The sequence below is a fragment of the Anolis carolinensis genome, chromosome 4, assembly GCF_035594765.1.
Source record: "Anolis carolinensis isolate JA03-04 chromosome 4, rAnoCar3.1.pri, whole genome shotgun sequence".
Lineage (NCBI taxonomy): Eukaryota > Metazoa > Chordata > Lepidosauria > Squamata > Dactyloidae > Anolis > Anolis carolinensis.
In genome coordinates, this window is record NC_085844.1 from 56,556,641 (window position 1) to 56,577,674 (window position 21,034).

The 21,034-nt window shown below is 40.6% G+C and overlaps 1 protein-coding gene across 1 annotated transcript in view; it reads right to left on the reverse strand.

The window, feature by feature from the left end:
* lama3 (laminin subunit alpha 3) overlaps positions 1–5,975 on the reverse strand; it is a 163,549-nt gene extending 157,574 nt beyond the window's left edge. Inside the window, exon 1 of the mRNA XM_016992892.2 lies at positions 5,572–5,975. Within this exon, the coding sequence (XP_016848381.2) occupies positions 5,572–5,889 (318 nt within the window). The 5' untranslated portion in view covers positions 5,890–5,975. The remainder of the gene's footprint in view (positions 1–5,571) is intronic.
* Positions 5,976–21,034: the final 15,059 nt, after the last annotated feature.

A 21,034-nucleotide genomic window follows, 5' to 3' on the forward strand; every position in this document is an offset into this window, starting at 1 on the left:
CAGAGAACAATGTGATAATATGAGCACTGTGCTGTTGTCAAATTTTCTAGAGGTGGTTTTCCCAGCCCTTTGAAATAATTTGGCACCTCTTTTGAACCAAAAATGATGCCTTGGTATTCCTGCTATGAGTCTCAATGAGGCTTTGTTAGAAAATGGAGAGAGGGACGCTGTTGTTGAATGCACATTTATACAAATACTGTAAGCAACCCAGCATAGTTCCTTGTGCCAGGGCAAATCTGTCAGTAATCTTTCCAGGAACATGGATCAGAAACACATCACAGTTGACCTTTTGCCCAGAATCTGTAAAATAAACATTAAATAAAATGAATTTTCCTATTATGTGTTATTCTCACACTGATTAAAACATATACTAGACTCACAATTAAAGCACAATTCTTACATTTTAAAAATGGACAAAAGAAACAGTACCACAGCAACAATACTTCTGGGTTAATGCACAGGTTGTGTTCTGTTTTCATTTATATGACAAAGGGGCCATCTATCTAAACTCTCCAAATTACTAGCCTGAATTGTTTTAATGGAAAGGTACAGAACATCACTTCTATGATGTCCACAGATAAAGGGAGATGAAATCCCTATAACATCACATTAGGTTTCTATGCAGGGTGAAAAGATGAGAAAGTCAGTTTCTACCTTTTCTGTTAACCTGCTTAACCAGCCTACAAATCCTAATTGTTTTTTCTGAGTAGGGTAGTACCCAATTTATACCCCGCCTTTCTCTATCCCGAAGGGGGCTCAAGGCGGCTTACATATGGCAATTATTTTTAAAGTTCAGCTGTAACCTGCCTTTGCAATCCAATAATTATTCCAAGCCTTTTATTGTGGATAACTCTGACTGCAAGGATGAGGAGGTATCGTTTGAAGGGCCAGCCAGCATTTGAGCTGGAGCTTGGAAGAAGAGCCTATGGAGGAAGCTACCACTCTTCAGCCTGCAGAGCAAGTAAAAGCAACTTCATCTGAGCAGGCATAGGAAAGATTAAGTGTTCCAGGTCTTTTGGATCTGCAAAGGGAGAAGGCTCAACTTTGCAGGTCCTCCAGGCTAACAGAGAAATGAGCTAGCAATAGGCAACACCGGAGATGCTCGCATAAAAGGTGCTCAAGTGTGGCACCTTGTTGCTGGCAGCAACTTCAGTGTTTGGAGCTCTGCCGTTACCTGTTGGTAATCTCTGGACTGTCTCTTGTACTCTGGCATTTGGATTTGTAGATTATTCTATGACTGTAGGCTCTGTTGGAATCGGTTTTGGAACTTGGAACAGACTATTGGCTACTCAGGTGTGATTTCCTGCTATTGTTGCCTTTCAGCTGGATTCTGTGCTTGGACTTGAACCATTTGCTCATTTCTTGTTTGAACTCGGGTCTGGCCTTGATGACACCTTTGCATTTTTCTGCTAGTAGTACAGTGTTATCTGCGTATCTTAAAATTGTTGATGTTCTTTTGTCCACATTTCACACAAAAATCTAATCCACATGATATTTTCAGGACACAAGTTAAACAGATAGGATGATAGGATGAGCTTTTTGCCATATCTATCGAATGAAGCAATTCTATTGGTATGTCATCAGTTCCTGGTGATTTATTTCCTTCAAGTTCCATCATTGCACTTTGTATTTTGCTTTTCAGTAATGGAGGTCTGTCTTCATATGGTTTTTTAAAAAGTGAATCTATCATCTTTTCATCTCTTTTATATAGTTCTTCAGCTTATTCTCTCCATTGTCTTTCTGTTTGTACTTGATGTTCCCCTGCTGGGTGTAGAGCATCCCCACTCTTGGTTTAAACTTCCCTTTGATTTCTTGGTTCTTGTTGAAAAAGTCTCTTGTTCTCTCTTTTTTTGTTGTCAACTTCTATTTCTTGCATTGATTATTATAGTAGTTTTCCTTATCACTGAACACAAATAGTTGAACAGTTCCATTCAGAGTTCTGGTTTGATTCCTGTCAGCCTTCACTTTTGTCCTTGACTGCTCAAGGAGTTTGATTTGTCATCCATTAAAGTTTGTCTTTCTTTTAGGCTACAGACAGTGTCTTTCTGGATTCTTCTCTCGCAGTGTTCCTGGCTTCAGTCCAGAGATCATCTAGTTCCTGGTGAATTAAGCTTAATAGTGCAAATCTATTTTTCACCTGTTTTTACATTTGCCAATGATGTTCTTTTGTTGATGTACTCAGAAGCAAAAGGTAAGCCAAGACTGCACATATAAATATATACTAATCTAAAATTAGTATTAACATTCAGAATGAGTTAAAAATGAATGGTGACATGACATGACATGACATGATGAACAGGTTGGCTCTGAATAGTCTCAGCAACCCATCTTCAACACATTCACACAGACCATTTTCAGATATAGGAGGAACTAGTGGTGCACCATAGAATTGATATTTTTGGTTCAGATTTACTCTTTCCTGTCTCTAGACAGGCAAGATCCTACAAGTTACTGCCAAAACACCTCAGGGGAGTGTATTTTCTTCAACCCAGCCCTTAAAGTGTTGTCTTTTGAATATTCCTTTAGCAGTAGCCACCATTAAATGTTACATACAGATATAAAAATAAATGGGCTGCCAGATTCATCACTTCCTTCCCCTGAAATATCGGATCAAGTATATGATTTAATTTATTCTTGTCCAGAAGCTTTGAACAAGAATGAAAGAAACTACTTAAGTTAAGTGTCAGATTGTGATGGTTACATCTGCACTTGGAAAATCCCACAGTGTGTTGAAACACTTTTCTTTGAGTTGACACCATGTATATTAGATTATTCTGCAGTACTGCTATACCAAAAACACCTTCCCCAATTTGGTGCCCTTCACATGTCTTGGCTATAACTCCAGATGCCTAGCCAGAAAAGGGGTTAAGAATCAGAGAAATCAACTGTTCACTGGACTAAACTGAGTCAAAGAAATCAATTTTAAATGCCAAAATAAAGTATGCACCTTTTTTTGTCTGCATCTGTTTATTATGTCTGCATTTTTCTGAGCAGGGGGGGGGGGTGTCAATTCTGAAAGGGGATCTGTGACCCCCAAAATGTTAAGAATTAGAAAACTAGATTGTGAGCAGAGCAAGGCAGTTAGGACACGAGTAAATTAATCCAGGATTAAAAACCCTTCAGTTTATAAGATTGCCAGACACCATGGCTGCATCCTCTTCACTTGGAATCCAAGTCAAATGTCCAGGACACATCCACTACAAGACTGAAACCGGAGTGCCAAAATGTTCTTGTTGTTGTTGTTGTTGTTGTTGTTGAAACATGGGTCTTTGCTTTTAATTTACTCAGAACAAACAAGAATGTAACTAGTGCGGCTCTCTGAATCAAGGAAACTACATCTGTTGGATTTAGGTCCCAGGGCTGTTTAGACCCAAGTCTAATAATGCTACTGGAACACCATGTAAATTAATGCAGTTTGATACCACTTTAATTGCCATGGTTAGATGATATCGAATCATGGGAGTTCTAGTTTTATAAGCCTTCTCTACCAAAAAGTGATGGTGCCTCACCAAACTACATATCCAGGATTCCACAGCATCAAGCCATGGCAGTTAACATGGTGTCAAACATGATTAATTCTACAGCAATGGTTCTCAATCTGGGGTCCCTAGATGTTTGTGACCTTCAACTTCCAGAAATCCTAACAGCTGGTAAACTGGCTGGGATTTCTGGGAGTTGTAGGACAAAAATATCTGGGTACCCCAGGTTGAAAGCCACTGTTCTACAGTTCAGATGCAACCAACATTATCTTGGATTAGAATGCCCATTATGAATGTGGGTAAAGGCACTGGAAACAGTGAGAAGGTGGCTAGAGGATCTAACCAAGGCATGGGCAAACTTCAGCCCTCCAGGTGTTTTGGACTTCAACTCCTACAATTCCTAACAGCCGCAGGCTCTTTGCTTTTCCCCCTCAGCTGCTTAAGCTTTGCCCATGCCTGACCAAACCTAAAGTTGAGGAGAATGTGATGTTATGTGTGCTTTCAAGTCACCTGTTGACTTAAGGTAATCTCATGCATTTCATAGGATTTTCTTAGGCAAGGGAGACTCAGAGGTAGTTTGTCCCTTCCTTCCTCTGAAATCTAGCCTACAAGCACCCTTTCCATCCATGTCCTTGACTTTACATTGACTTTACTGAGCTTCCAAAACCAGACTAGCAAACACTACAGCACCTCACATAAATAACACTATGTAACAAAATGTGAAACATTTTCTGTTCCTGGTTTGAAAGTGTTATTTCCTGTTCAGTTGTGTGGTACTTACTTTGAAAGTAGTTGTTACACTCCTGAAACTTTGTTTTTGTGGCTGCCACAAACTATGTTGTGTTGAGAACTGATGAGATAGTCATTGAAAAACTATAGCAAAACATACTGTAGGATGTCCAGCAAAACTAACCTTTTTGCAGTTTAATAAACTTTTTACATGTTTTTATGACAGAACCAATTAAGAAATTACATTTATAACCTAGGAACAAAAATTGTATTATGTAGTGTAGTCATAGGGGCCCCTGATAGCACAGTGTGTTAAAGTGCTGAGCTGCTGAACTTGCAGACCAAAAGGTCCCAGGTTCAAATCCTGGGAGCGGAGTGAGTGCCCACTGTTAGCTCCAGCTTCTGCCAACCTAGCAGTTTGAAAACATGCAAATGTGAGTAGATCAATAGGTACTGCTCTGGCAGGAAGGTAATGGCATTCCATGCAGTCATGCCGGCCACATGACCTTGGAGGTGTCTATGGACAATGCTGGCTCTTCGGCTTAGAAATGGAGGTGAGCACCAACCCCCCAGAGTCGGACACGACTGGACTTAACGTCAGGGGAAAACTTTTGTCCGTAGACACCTCCAAGGTCATGTGGCCGGCATGACTGAATGGAGCGCCGTTATCTTCCCGCTGGAGCGGTACCTATTGATCTACTCACATTGGCATGTTTTCGAACTGCTAGGTTGGCAGAAGCTGGAGCTAACAGCGGCCGCTCACTCTGCTCCCGGGATTTGAACTTGAGACCTTTCGATCTGAAAGTTCAGCAGCTCAGTGCTTTAACACACTTCACCACCGGGGCTCCTAGGCATGGAAAAATAGAACAAGAGCACCTCCCCATGACCAGAAGTCGAGCATTGCCTTTGAGTGTATTGCATGTGGTTGTATAAATGGCACTGAATGTTTGCGTCATATGTGTTCTGTAATCAGCTCTGAGTCCCTCCACGGAGATAGAGAGGAATATAAATAAAGTGTATTATTATTATTATTATTATTATTATTATCTGATTTGATAATCTGGATTATATAGCAGCATAGAAGGGACCTGTGAGAGGAAAAGTCACAGCTCAATCAGATACCCTGAAGTCAGTCACTGTGAAATGAGTGCAGCCTGACACCAGTTGAACTCAATGCTATGGAAGAAGGGGAGATGCGCTTTGGTGAAGCGCCGGCACTCTTTGGCAGAGATGCTTTGCCGGACTCAGTGCTTCCCTCGCCCTGAGCCATGGCAGTTCAAGCGGTGCCAAGATGCGTTCATTCTACAGTGGAAGTGTACCCCGGAGAGGGGAGATGATGGGGGGATGATGGGGTTTGGCTCACCTGGATGGTCTTTCCGGCGGGGAAAGCGGCGGGCCCCCCCACCAGCTTGCAATAGAGCTCCGCGCGGGGCTTCCCCCCCTCGTCCTGCCCGCAGGTGGCTGTGGCCCAAATGCCCGCCGTCTCGGCCAGGTTGAAGTAAGGCGGCTGGAGGCTGCTGCTGGTGCCCGGTCCAAAGTCCAGGGAAGGAGCCTGCTGGGCGCCCACGGAGGGGACGAGGAAGCCGGGCCAAAGGGGAAAGAGAAGCCCAGCCAGGGCTGCCAAAGGGGCCCCTCTTCCTCCTCCTCCTCTCCTTCCCTCCGCTGCCATCCCCGGCGGCATCCAAGGCTTCTTCTTCTTCTGGCGGCAAAGAGGAACCAGACTCGTCCAGCCTCCCTCCGCTCCTCCTTTGTGTTCTGCCGATTGGCCCGAAGGGCACCGAAAGGGAAAGGAAAGGAGGAGGAGGGAGAAGAAGAAGAAGAAGCCGATGCACCCCCTACTGCTCGGCCGCCAACCTCGCAGGCGGATCCAAAAGTGCATCCACATTTAGAATGAATGCCGCATGATCCCGCTTTAACTCTGCCCTGGCTCAATCCTGGGAGTTGGCGCTCTTAGGAAGAGAAAGCTAAAAGCTTGTCGAACTACAACAACCATCATTTCATAGCTTTGGGCCTGCAAGTGGTGTTCAAACAGCATTCATTCTATTACAGGAGAGATGGGCAGAAAAAAAGAGCAATCTGGATGAAAAGTGCATCTATTTACTTATTTATCGTGTCAGAAGCGAACCTAGGGTACTGTTGTAATGTATGCCAGACTAATCTGATCTCTTTTTTCAATAGAGTTAGATGCAGAGAATGCCGTGGATGTAGCCTATCTGGATTTCAGTAAGGCCTTCGACAAGGTGCCCCATGACCTTCTGGCAAACAAGCTAGTCAAATGTGGGCTAGGCAAAACTACGGTCAGGTGGATCTATAATTGGCTAAGCGAACGAACCCAAAGGGTGCTCACCAATGCGTCTTCTTCATCCTGGAAAGAAGTGTCAAGTGGAGTGCCGCAGGGTTCCGTCCTGGGCCCGGTTCTGTTCAACATCTTTATTAACAACTTAGACGAAGGGTTAGAAGGCACGATCATCAAGTTTGCAGATGACACCAAACTGGGAGGGATAGCTAACACTCCAGAAGACAGGAGCAGAATCCAAAACGATCTTAACAGACTAGAGAGATGGGTCAAAACTAACAAAATGAAGTTCAACAGGGACAAATGCAAGATACTTCACTTCAGCAGAAAAAATGAAATGCAAAGATACAGAATGGGGGACGCCTGGCTTGACAGCAGTACATGTGAAAAAGATCTTGGAGTCCTCGTGGACAACAAGTTAAACATGAGCCTACAATGTGATGCAGCGGCGAAAAAAGTAAATGGGATTCTGGCCTACATAAATAGGGGCATAACGTTTAGATCCAGGGAAGTCATGCTCCCCCTCTATTCTGCCTTGGTCAGGCCACACCTGGAATACTGTGTCCAATTTTGGGCACCACAGTTGAAGGGAGATGTTGACAAGCTGGAAAGCGTCCAGAGGAGGGCGACTAAAATGATTAAGGGTCTGGAGAACAAGCCCTATGAGGAGCGGCTTAAACAGCTGGGCATGTCGCCACTGCCTTTATCCCAGACCCGCCTTGTAGGAACTAGGGAGAGGGCCTTTTCTGCTGTGGCCCCCCGTTTATGGAACTCATTGCCCATTGAAATCAGGCAAGCCCCCACTCTTTCAGACTTTAGGAAAGATCTAAAAACATGGCTCTTCCGATGTGCTTTCGGAGAGTAACTGTTACATGCTTTTGTTACGCCCCCATTATTTATCCTCTAGACTGTCTGCTATCTTTTCCTAGTTCCCTGTGGTTTTATTCTTATCCTTTTTCTTATCCTTTTCTCACCCCGAGTTTTAACTGAGTGTCAGTGCGGCCTGCCCTGTTATACTGCTCTTTGGATTTTGTGTTGTACTGTATATGATTCTTTATTGTATTGTTGTAATTGTATTATGATATGTTGTTTTTATATTGTGTTATATTGTATTTTTCCCGGGCATGGCCCCATGTAAGCCGCCCCGAGTCCCCATTGGGGAGATGGTGGCGGGGTATAAATAAAGTTTTATTATTATTATTATTATTATTATTATTATTATTATTATTATTATGTTTAGCCTGTAGAGGAGGAGGCTTAGAGGAGTCATGATGGCCATGTATAAATATGTGAGGTGAAGTCATAGGGAGGAGGGAGCAAGCTTGTTTTCTGCTGCCCTGCTGCTCTGGACACGGAACAATGGCTTCAAACTTCAGGAAAGGAGATTCCACCTGAACATTAGGAAGAACTTCCTCACTGTGAGAGCTGTTTGGCAGTGGAACTCTCTTCCCCCGGACTGTGATGGAGGTTCCATCTTTGGAGGCTTTTAAGCAGAAGCTGGATGGCCATCTGTCAGGGGTACTTTGAATTAGATTTTCCTGCTTCTTGCAGGGGGTTGGACTGGATGGCCCGGGAGGTCTCTTCCAACTCTATGGTTCTATGATTCTATAATGTATTTAGAAACACAAACAAAGTTAAAAACTTGGCATTATACTAAATGTCCTTTGACCAGTAGCTGGCCACTTGGAGTGCCTCTGGTGTTGCTATAAGAAGGTCCACCATTGTGCATGTGGCAGGGCTCAGGCTGCATTGTAATAGGTAGTCTGTGGTTTGTTCTTCTCCACACTCGCATGTCGTGGACTCCACTTTGTGGCCCCATTTCTTAAGGTTGGCTCTGTATTTCTTGGTGCCAGAACACAGTCTGTTCAGCGCCCTCCAAGTCGCCCAGTCTTCTGTGTGCCCAGGAGTGAGTTTCTCATCTGGTCTCAGCCACTGATTGAGGTTCCTGGCTCTAACCTGCCACTTCTGGACTCTCACTTACTTTGGTGTTCCTACAAATATCTCTGTAGATCTTAGAAAACTGTTTCTTGATTTAAGGTGCTGGCGTGCTGGCTAATATCCAAACAGAGGATGGGCTGGAGATGTCACTGCCTTGGTCCTTTCATTATTGGTTGCTACTTCCTGGTGGATGTCAGATGGTGCAATACTGGATAAGCAATATAATTGCTCCAGTGGCGTGGGGCGAAGACATCCTGTGATAGTGTGGCATGTTTCATTATGAGCCACATCCACTGTTTTAATGTGGTGACATGTGTTCCATACTGGTTATGCGTATTCAGCAGCAGAGCAGCAAAGCGCAAGGGCAGATGTCTTTACTGTGTCTGGTTGTGATCCCAGGTTGTGCCAGTCAGCTTTCGTATATTATTTCTAGCACCCACTTTTTGCTTGATAGTCAAAGAGTGCTTCTTGTAAGTCAGAGCACATATTTATATATGTCCATCATGTCTCCTCTCAGCCTTCTCTTCTGCAGGCTAAACATGCCCAGCTTTTTAAGCCACTCCTCATAGGGTTTGTTCTCCAGACCTTTAATCATTTTAGTCACCCTCCTCTGGACACTTTCCAGCTTGTCAACATCTCCCTTCAATTGTGGTGCCCAGAATTGGACACAGTGTGATTCCAGGTGTAGTCTGATCAAGGCAGAATAGAGAGGTAGCATGACTTCCCTGGATCTAGACACTAGACTCCTATTTACACATGCCAAAATTCAATTGGCTTTTTTGCTGCCATATCACATTGTTGGCTCATGTTTAACTTGTCATCCATGAGGACTCCAAGATCTTTTCACATGTACTGTCGAATCAGCCATCCCCATTCTGTATCTTTGCATTTCATTTTTTCTGTCTAAGTGGAGTATCTTGCATTTGTCCCTTTTGAACTTCATTTTGGCCCATCTCTCTAATCTGTTAAGGTAGTTTTGAATTCTGCTCCTGTCTTCTGGAGTATTAGCTATCCCTCCCAATTTAGTGTCATCTGCAAACTTGATGATCATGCCTTCTAACCCCTCATCTAAGTCATTAATATATTGAACAGAACCGGGCCCAGCACCGAACACTGCAGCACTCCACTTGTCACTTCTTTCCAGGATGAAGAAGCATTGGTAAGCACCCTTTGGGTTCATTCACTTAACCAATTACAGATCCAGCTAACCATAGTTTTACCTAGCCCACATTTGGTCATGGGGAACCTTATCGAAGGTTGCACTTCACTGAAATCCAGATACACTACATCCACAGCATTCCCTGCATCTACTCAGCTTGTAATTCTATCGAAAAAGAGATCAAATTAGCCTGGCATGATTTTCTACTGCTCCAGCAGTACAGCACCTGAGTAAATAGATTCAAATTGCAAGAAAAAAGATCTACAACTACAATATAAAGAAGAACTTCCTGATGGTAAGAGCCAAGGCTCAGTTTATGTGGCTGGATTCCTGGAGCAGTTTCAGAAATGGAGTCATCATTGTGTTTATGAAATATAAAATATAATAGATTGCAATATAATTCCTTAATCAATTTCCCGCCTTCTGCTTTTTCATTCCAGATCTTTGCTTCCAGAAATCTCATATGAGACAATTTTTCAAATTTGACTTGACCATGGAAGCTAATTGGGTGACCCTGAATGAGTCACTCTCTCTTAGCCTCAGAAGAAAGCAATGGCAAAGCCCCTCTGAAAAGATTCTGCCAGAAAACCATGTGATAGGTTTGACATAGAGTCACCATAAGTTGGGAATGACTTGAAGGCAGACAACAACCATATATGGTTCTTTATCGGGAGTGGAGAAAATGTGCCCCATATATCCAAAACTTTCTATGCTCTCCATGTCCCTGAAACCCTCAGACTCACCTACATTTTTAAGGAGAAATGTCAATCTCCAAATGCCCTGAAGAGTAATAGTCTTTTACCTCTTTGAGCTCCCAAAACCTACTTATTGTGCTAGAAACTGGCTAACAAATAACTGAAGAAAAAAGCCCAGTGAATTAGTAGTGATTGCCAGTTACTTCTGGATTGCACAGTCCATGGACTGGGAAATGGTAATGTGGAAACCCACCCTCTTTCTCTGGCTTTGGGATTTGCAAATTTTATGCATGTATTATCCTCATTTGTCCCTTGTCCTGTATCTTTTATTTGCTATGTTTTGTCTCTTCTGGCAATGTTTAAGCTACTACCTTAATAGGATCTGGAGTTAAATTTGCAAGCATGCAAGAACAAAAGGTGTGGTGTGCCTGCCCACTCCAATCCTACTCATCAAAATCCTCCAAAGAAGTAGGCAGTAAGTTATCAAGTAACACTGGCACTTTATGCATGCTGTTTTAACCTTGACAAAGTGCTGAATTAGCCTCTGGCAGCCTATATAGGCAGAGGAAGTGTCTCCATTTACAGTGGCTGAAAGATGATTTTTGACACTGCAGAATAGTTTCAATGTAACTTATAGGTCAATCTTTCTCTAGCAGGAAATATATGCTTGAGTCAATATTTTTACCTCTGAAATGTTAAAGCTCAGCTATAAATCACACAGAAGCAACTGTAGTTGTACCCATCAATCTCTTTTCCAAACCCAGCACCACCTTCTCCAGAGCCCTGTTCCGAAACGTGTGTGCCTTCAGTTTGTCTGTTGACTTACATGGACCTAATGAATTGCAGGAAGTTTTCTTAGGCAAGGAGTACTCAGAGGTACTTTGGCATTTCCTTCTTCTGAAATATAGCCTACAACACCTGGAATTCATTGGTAGTCTTCCATCCAAATACTAACCAAAATCAGTTGGCTACCAAAATGTGGACCTCCAAGATCCTTGTTCATCATCATCATTATTATTTACACTAGCGAAGAGCAAACTGCCCTTCAAATAGGAAGCTGCCGATATAAAACATGACACAGGGCTACTGTACTGGCTGTTAAATCCTGTCACATGTTAAATCAGGAACATTTTGTTATTTCTTCTTAATTCTTTGCCTTGGAAAATGGCCATTAAGAGCTCACAGCAGCTTTAAAGCTACTCCACAGGACTGAAATAAATAATGTTAAGCTGTAGAGATTCCTACAGCTTCTGCGCTTCTCAAGAAATGGGCATGAGTACAGGGGAAACAAAAGGGGACATTCACATGATCATTGTCACACTGCTTTCTTTCACTCCTGCTAGAATTGAGCTTGTACTGAGCATGAGCCATCCACATCTGAATGTTTTGCATGAATAGGCAGGACTAGACTTGCTAAAGGTGTAGTGAATCTTCCCCATATTTCACTCCAGACTTGGAAGGAGGTATTCAAGGGACTAAAGCCATATGTGGGATAGTATTCAGCACCTTGGACAACTCTTTTGGCTTCTACAATAAAGTAGACCTGGAAGACAAGAGTTGTTCTTGGTTGTTCTTCAGAGAAAGAAGATAAGGGATAACATGCCAAAGGCCACGTAATAATAGTTCTTAAAGTAAAACTAAGGAGAAGTGAACTGTTCAGCATGGCACTAATTCTGCACAATTTGAAACTTATGCAAACAAACAGATGGTCTTCAAAGCTGCTACTGTTCCAAACAAAATGAATCAGCCCAGTTATTTTTCCAAATGTTCTATCATCCAAAGTGTTTTTGTGTTGTTGCGTTGTTGTGTGCCTTTGGGTCATTTCCAATGTGTGGTAACCCTAAGGTGTCCCTATCACAATGGTTTTCTGGGACTGAGAGTGTGTGAATCACCCAAGGTTACCCAGAAGGCATCCATGGCCAAGCGGGGAATTCTGATCTCCAGAGTCATAGCTCACTCTAGCAACTACTCTATACTGTCTCTTTCATGTTCACTATATACCTTCAATCAAGGACCTTCCCAAGTTACTGTATACTGCTATAAGACTGACCACTAATATATACATTTTAATAAAAGGTGTCTTCCCATGAGTAAACTTATATTCCCAATGTTACAGACAGAAATGCCTGGCCAACATAAAATGTGCAGTTGTAAACCTGAACAATAGATTGGGGAGAACTCTGGAACTGTGGTTGTCTAACAGATAAAGTATCCAGACAGGTATTTAATAGGACACATGGATGAAGTTTTCCTCCACTGATTTTACAAACTCCTTTATAAACATTTACAATTATTCCCCTTCCCTGGCTTCATTTGGGCAAATTAAGGACATATTTTGTTGATTTTATCATTATACACTTTATTTAAGCATAATTTACATAGACTCTATATGTTTTCATGACCAATTTGAAGTAGTGTTTCTTTCTTGATTTTAGCTTGTTGACTTTGCTTGTTCTAGATTTTCCATGGATATATTCACACATCACACTGCACAATTGTAGCACTTTAATACCAATCTAATTGCCATAATTCATCCTATGGCCCTGAGATTTGTGGTTTTGTGAAAATAATTATATGGTAGAAGGTGCTTGTTCAGTAGTTTAGATGAGGGTACTAGAGAATCTGAAGTACTTTGTTGTAGTAAAAATCCCTGATTTTCATAGAAGTGAACCATATCAATTAATCTTGGGAATAGCAACCTTCTACAAGTGTCCACTAGTTATTTGTTATGTATATAATTCAGGGCGCATTCTGTATTGTATATGTATATATTGGTTTGCAATTTTACCTTAACTCTTTTGTGGGAGGGGCTGCAGATCATGTGATCAGGTCTGGGCTTGTTCAGGGCTCAGTGTCAGGTCCCTGGCTGCTGGGCACCAATAACCTTACACAGAGGCCAGTCTCTATCTAATATCTTTATTAAAGAAATATATAAAATCAATAAAAACAAGTGAAGAATATAGTTCAGAAGCAGACCTTTCAGATGAGGTCAAATATAGTCCAAAAATGTATTGTCCAATAAATGATATTAGAGTTCAAAGTTTTAATCCACTTGACCGAAACACACACTTTGCCAAGCAATAGTGTGGGGAAATAACAGAGTCTTAGAGTCCAATGAAGCTTGACAACAAGGCTGGAAATAAACTTGATTCTTGACTAGGTCCGTGACTGGAGACAAGGCAAAACATGAAGCATGAAGCAGGGTCCGTGGTAAAACCGCGAGGCAGGGCAAGGCTTGAAGCTTGAAGCAAGGAACTGGGGTACGAAGTCCACACACGATCTCTCTCCTGAAGGTGATCAATTGACTCCGCAAAGAATCCCTCGCGCCAAACACCTATATTGGGTCTCGTTTTCCCGCCAACAGAACTCTTTCCCTAGAGAACGAGAAGCGAAACCCAACTCTGTCCAGATGTGTGACTCCTTAGAATTTCCCAAGGGAAGCAGGCCTAATCAGCTTGATGTTTGGCAGCGATGCGTAAACTCCTCCGTTGGGCTTCTCTGAGTCCCCTTTCTCTAGAATAAGATTCCTTCCTGGGAAACGGAGGGGAGTTCTGCCCAAGGCCTGTTTGGCTGAATTCTTGAGGGCAAACATCAACATCCTGCAGGTGAAGGGACTCCGGCTCTTGCTGAACCGGCGAAAACCCCATGTTTTCCTCTTCGTCTGCCACAATAGTACTAGGAACAGGACTACAAGGCCCATGAGTCATCACACTCAGACTCCATTTTGCAAACAGTTTAGTTTAGACTTTGTAGGAACAGTATGCTTAGAGACTTCATTGGACTTTCAGACTAGACACAGACTCTATTAGACTCTCAGAACAGAGAGATGCTTTGGAGTTTGGACTATTGATTCTGAGAAAGATGCCCTGTGTTACCTACACAGAGAAAGTACTTCAAATCATATTTGTAACTGGATTGATAAGCAAAGTTTATGATGAATACATGAAGTTTGTGCTTATTTTTGTCTCTTGAGAGCATGATTTAAAAACAAGTATATTTTAAGGGATAATAGATGTTTTTTGGGCAACTAAAGGAACACTTTTGAAACTCTGCAGAATAAATGTATGTTTGTGCACTGGCGTATCTTTGTTCCTAACTATTCAAATACATAGCTAGGTACATCAATTTAACAGGTGAGAAACCTAATTGCCTTGCATGAATGCTGGCAAATGCCATTTTCCCAAAAGGTTAAAAGTCTAAGAGGTTATGCTTTTACCATTATGGCATCATTTTTGAAAAGATTGTGACTTCTCACAAGGTCATGCCTTTCCAAAGATCATAAAACCTCCAAAAGGTTATGGAGATTTCCATTTTCCAAAAATTAAACCCAAATCAAACTGCTATCACTTTATAGTATGGATTCACCCCATGCCTATGTTACAATAGCATTTATAATTCCATTAAAAGCTGTTTAAAAACTGAAAAAGTGTTTGGACATTCAGAATGTCAGAAGCTTTGCTCAGAAAGGTTCTGAATGGAATTAAGTACTTCAAGCTGCTGTTCTGAATGCAATGGCAAAAGTGCCCTCCTCACCACTTTTCCTGACCTATATGACAAAGGGAGGGAACTGTTGGCAGCAGCACATTAAAAACAGGATGTGAAATCTAGAGGATGTAATATCAGTTTCTCCCCATGTATTTATCTGGCAAGGCAGAAGGTGACAGGACTGCATCAGTAGCACATGGAACAAATGAATTGTATCTTACAATGGAACTCAGAACAGCCTTTTGTATTAAACATCTAACATCAGTTTGGCTAAATGACTAGTCATGTGAAAACAATTCACTTCTTTGCTTACCACATTTTTGAGACAAATTACAAAAATTATGGAATGAGAAGCCTGAGTTGTTGTTGTTAACATCATTATTACCATCATTTATTTATATATCTCCACCAAGTGTACACAGCACTTTGCAATAAATCAAGCCAAAAGAATTCTGTGCAGATTTTGGTATTTTTAATTATGGTTTTGTGGAATGTCAGGTTTTGTTCATATTTATTGTGGGCAAAATTCCATTAAGACATGAGAATCATGCTGTAAAGCTTGGCTAATTGGTTTGGATGAAATATTGTTAAGAAGGTGAAGGCACACTGTCATTGGAAGGCCCAAGGCAACCAGGTAAGTAACACTGATCCTAATGTATGGAGTGACACTACTCATGTTTTATGAATAATGACTAGGTATTATTCCTCATATGTCACAATGGAAGGATAATGCTAAAATCCAATTCATATGATAATTTTGATATCTAGTAATTCCATAATTGTAAGCCAATAGTTGCCTAGGACTTGTGTGAATCTCTAGGTGTCGTTTAATGGTAAATCGTAGCATCTTTCATCATGTGCTATTCTTAGGGCCACTGAGACTTGTAATCTTGCAACATCTTGAGAGCCATGCCATCTTAATCCCTACCACAAATGGATGGGAAATGGGTCACTTAAATTAAGAATGTAAGAAATGCCATTTTGTGTTCAAACAGTGGTCAATCAACTGCCTATGGGAAACCCACTTGGGCCTCTTGCTTATGTTTGTCAGCAACTACTGTATGGAATCATTAAACTTCTGGTACTAGGCAAATATATATACCTATCATGCCCTGGAGTCAGTGATAGTCCCATCTTCCGTGAATTTCTCCAATCTCTTTTTAAAGCTGTACAATTTGGCAAGCATCCCTAATTAAATGATGGTTTTGTGAGGCTGTAATAGCCACAAATAGTTTCCATGCAGTGCCATTTCATTATTTCTACCCTAATGTCTTGTTAATTTGTTGGATCTCAAATACAATTCAGATACTAAAATGGCAGATCCTCAAAACTGGCTAACACATAGGAACATTTTCTTTGTAATTAGGAATCTTGCATTCAGTCGTTTCAAGGAATCCTTTCTTTTGAAGAAGTGTTTCGTTGGCAAAATAGGCATATCCAGACATTTGGAGACAGGAAACAATATGGTGTTTGTTATGAGTATGTAACAATGTGCTTTGGCTTCTATTAATAGTCCTGTTGTGTATTTTGTTCAGAACCAGTTTCTCAACCTGTAACAAGTTCTACTTTGTCTTTGTATCACTGACAGCAAAACTTGCTATATTTCTACTCAGAAGTAAGTCCCAATGATTTGAACATCAGATTCGTGGTCATCACTAGAATAGATCCACTGCATCAATGGGAACCGAGAAAGTCAATATATACATATAGATTCCATTGACTCATTAGGTCTATTATAGAGATGACTTCCCATTGGATTTTAGCCAGTATTTTACTCGTGGAACAACAAATCCTGCAATACATCTGTAAGGGAAACAACTTTTCTAAAATGTACAGCGAAGAGTTTAAAAATATCTTGTTCCTCCCCTCCCATCTTAGGTATTTTCCTTTATGATATTGCTGTACGACTTTAGTACATTGTGTGCAAGTTTATGATTTCATGCTTTCTTTTGCCAACTTTCTCTTCCCCTCCTCTTTTGCTTTTTGTGTGTTTTATGACTCATTCTAAGTTAACTGTTTACCTGTCCTCAAATGACTCAATAAGAGCAGCTGAATTCATTTTCATGTCTTTCTTTGGGATACCCTGGCTGTATTGTCTGTGCATGTTTACATCTTGCAAGAATGTAATTCATGTGAGATGTTTGCTGTTAAGACCATCATAACAATAATAAATCAGAAAGCTCTAAGTTCTGGGTTACTAGTGAGCAGTTGATAGTTATGAAATAAAAACTTGCCGTACAGTAAAATCTATTTTTAATGCACTATATGTATGTTGTTTGGGTGTGGAGATGACAACGTGTTTGTTCATGGCATGGCGATGGGAACACTATGTATGACATGTGGAAGCTTGTGCTGTAATGTAGATTGATAGCATCTTAAAAAGAGATTATACTTGCTTTGCACATATTAGTATGACATGTATATATTCTACAAATATTCTGTTATTCAGAAATGAATATTATTACCTTGATGAGATGATCCTAATGTGCTCACTAAAGAGCAAGGTTTATTGAAACATAATGGAATTTACATCCAAGTAAATATGCATGTAATGGCAATAAGGCAATACCCAAGATAGCTGCATTTAGATCTGTTGAGTTCAACAGGAAAAAGGAACTGAAAGCTGTTGCTATTCCTTCATTCAGCCAGGTCAAAGTTCAAAAGTATCCTAAGCTGGTGACCAAAGGATTGAGGGACATGTGACAAAAAAAATTATCTCATGCAAGTTGACTCTCTGTTGTGGTTGCCCCAATGTTGCCTCACTTTTCCTAATAGCTTGGCTAGCCAGAGCTTCTGGACTAAATTCAGTTGCTCGTCCTAACTATTAAATCAATAGGATTTACATAAGTATTGATTTCCCATCCAGTAATTTATTTGATGACTCTGCTGTAGTTCGAACTACAAATGGTCCTTAAGGTCCTTAATTCCTCAGAATATTCCTCAACCAAGTCATAAGATATACACTGAAATGAAGAACTTTAACAAAATCGTCACAAAGTTATGCTTTTATTTGGTGTTAAATTTTCAGCATTTCCTCTTTAACTCTTTCCTTGGTTTGTTTCTCAGTAACTCCAGAATTATTGAGGAAAATAACGCATCTTAAAGGCCAAAGGCTCAAAAATATTTATCTTGCTTTTGAGAGATAGAACATCTTGTGGTAGCACTCTTATTCTTCTAGCAGTGTCCTGGGTAATAGAGCAACTAATAGCATCCACCCTTAGTAAGACACCTTTTTGGCAAGACAACTTCCTTGGGCCAAAAAATGTCCTGTGCTAGTCACATCTTTTCATCTTGGAATCAAAGATGGGGAGTAGATTCCATATTATTGCCTTTAAAGCAAGGTGCACAATAGATTAGCATGCAGAGAGGAGAAGCTTTCAGCAGATCATCAGGCTGAGCTTTAACAATTTGTTTCTGATCTTAAAAATGCTGGAGAGCACACTGACATGATCCAGGAAAACAAACCACAAACACAAAAGAGCTATTTGTGTGCTTGCAGTATGGTATCTTGGCTTCTCTCATTAGGCTCAGAGCTCTGTAAGCAAATTACATTTAATAGAATAGAATAGCTTTATTTGCATTGTGCTATTGCACAACGAAATTACATACCTTGCCCTGCACACACCACAAAACAACACACCCATCCCTCCACACCCCACCACCACATGGCTCCCATGTGCGAAACTACAGAGTTCAACATAGCCACAGATCTAGGATAAAAACTATGTTTCAGTCTGTTTGTCCTTGTCTTTGTCACCCTGTACTGTCTGCCAGATGGCAATAATTTTTTAAAAAGAATATGCTGGGTGAGATGGATTGCCAAGAATGTTCTGAGCTATCTTAAGGCAGTGAGAATTATAAAGTTCTTCCAGAGAGGGGAGAGGGCAACCAGTAATTGGCTTTGCAGAAGTTGTGACTCTTTGGAGTGCCTTCCTATCTGCCACTGTGCAGCTACCAAACCATGTACAGATGCAGTAAATTAGGGATATAATTCTTGTTTCTCATTCCCAATATGTGATTGCAATAATTGCTTCCAAAAATTTCATCCAGTGTTCTCTGGCTTCATCAACTTTGTTCAGAGCCAAAATAACCAACATGTATATGCCCAGTTTATATAAATTCTGTTCTGAAAAGTTTTGCCCTTTCAGTGTTTAATCTAGACTGTTTAAAGACCCATTGCCCATCTTCCACAGGTGATGGCATCTCCTATTTATTTACTTACTTACTGGTACATGTTTTATATCCAGTTTTTCTCCCAACAAGGGACTCAAGGCAGTTTAGAACAAAGTTTAAGACCACAAATAATTAAAAACTGAATAGTACAAAAGTTTAAACAACAACAATAAGTATCATGTTAAAATACCCATAATTTTATGCCCATATAACATGTTCACTTCCATTTGAAAACCCTTCTGCACTTCCGTTTTATCTGCAAATGTCAGTTTAAAAACAAATATTTTTATCTGCTGGCAAAAGGAAAGCAAAAAGGGAGCTACCATAAAAAAAATTCTGTAGCTCAGGAGCAGCCACCAAGAAGATTCTTTCATGTGTCCTCACCAGACCAGTCTGAGGCAATAGTGGAACTGTGAGAAAACCCTTTGGTAAAGCTCTCAAGACGTGTTCAGGCTTATATAGGGAGAAATGATCTTTCAGATAGTTTGGATCTAGGACCCCTTCCAACAGCTGCATAAAACCCACAGTGAAATGGATTATATGCCAGTCTGGACTCAGATGATACAGTTCAATGCAGAAATTGTGGATTATCTGCCTTGATATTCTGGGCTATATGGCCGGGTGGAAGGGCCCTAAGCCACACATATCAACTTTCTCTTGCTGAGAGCTAAACTGCTGCTACCTTAGAAAGAGAGTCCCCCCATCTCAAATATTCTTGTCTGTTGATTATATGGCCATATGTCATAATGATGTCTATATATTATTATCTGTTGACAACTATCTCAGCCTTAACTGAGATAAACCCTAACTGGTTTCACTTTTAACTGATACGATAGCTGGATTTTGTTCAAACTATACAAATGCAGACGTGATTTGACTTGCATGACTTCTTGTGTCAAAAAATGCACGACCAGGCTTAAAAACTGAAGCAAGAATGAACTAATTATTAAATATTTCAAGGTTACCAATAGCTAATTGGGATAGTATATTAATCTTCCATATGTTTGAGATTCATATCCTTAATAGCTGGAAAGTACAATGGAGTCATCATAGATAGTGATCATGGCTAACTCATTAGTCAAACACATTCACTCATTAAGTTCCTGCCAAACAAGAAGAGAAAAGCAGTAAGAGCTAAGAGGTAGACTCAACACAAAACATTAACGTTCCAGCATAAATCAGTGGTGCACCCATAGCCCGATAACAGGTGTCAACACCTCATAATTAAAATGAATATGCCAACATTGAAAAATTACAAAGAAATGCAAGCACACTATTAAGATTACGGCCTCTTATACACAGATGAATAAAATCCCACATTATCTGCTTTGAACTGGAATATAAGACAGTTCAATACAGTTCAAAGCAGATATTGTGGAATTTTCTACCTTGATATTCTAGATGATACGGCTGTGTACCCACAGCCTAAATGGAAAAGAAATGTGCTGTAGAGCACATTGCTCCATTACCGATTTGGGCTCATATACATTTTCTGCCAAGTATGCAATACTGGCAAGACAAGTCATGAAGTTAAGAGGACCACTTAATTTAACCCCTAGAGGAAACTATTCTATTGATAGTGCAGCCAATCAATGGAGGATAACCTTTTAAAATACACAGCAAGATCATTTTTTAATTCATAACTGTCATTAAGACTCGCTACCTGTTGTTGAGGTAACAGTAACCGGAAACACTGGATTGCTGCCGTCTGCAACATTCTGCTGGGAATTACACCCAGAGCATCTTGATTTAAAACTGCATCTATTGCTAAATCCAGACAGAAAAGTATTTAATAGTCTTGTGAATAATTAAAAGCACACATACATTTCTCAGAGTACATCTTACTGTATTGCTTTGCTAGAGAAGGGAAAATATAACATAAGACCAGAAGGTAGAGAAGAGGTTAATGAAGAAGCATGGCATAATAATAATAAACTTTATTTCTATCCTGCCCTATCTCCTGGAAGGGTCTCGGGGCGGTTTAAAACAAAAGTTGGCAAACATTCAATGCCAAAAAACAAACAAACATCACACTGTTCTTTAGTTTAGTTTTATTTATGTATTTATTATACCATATTAT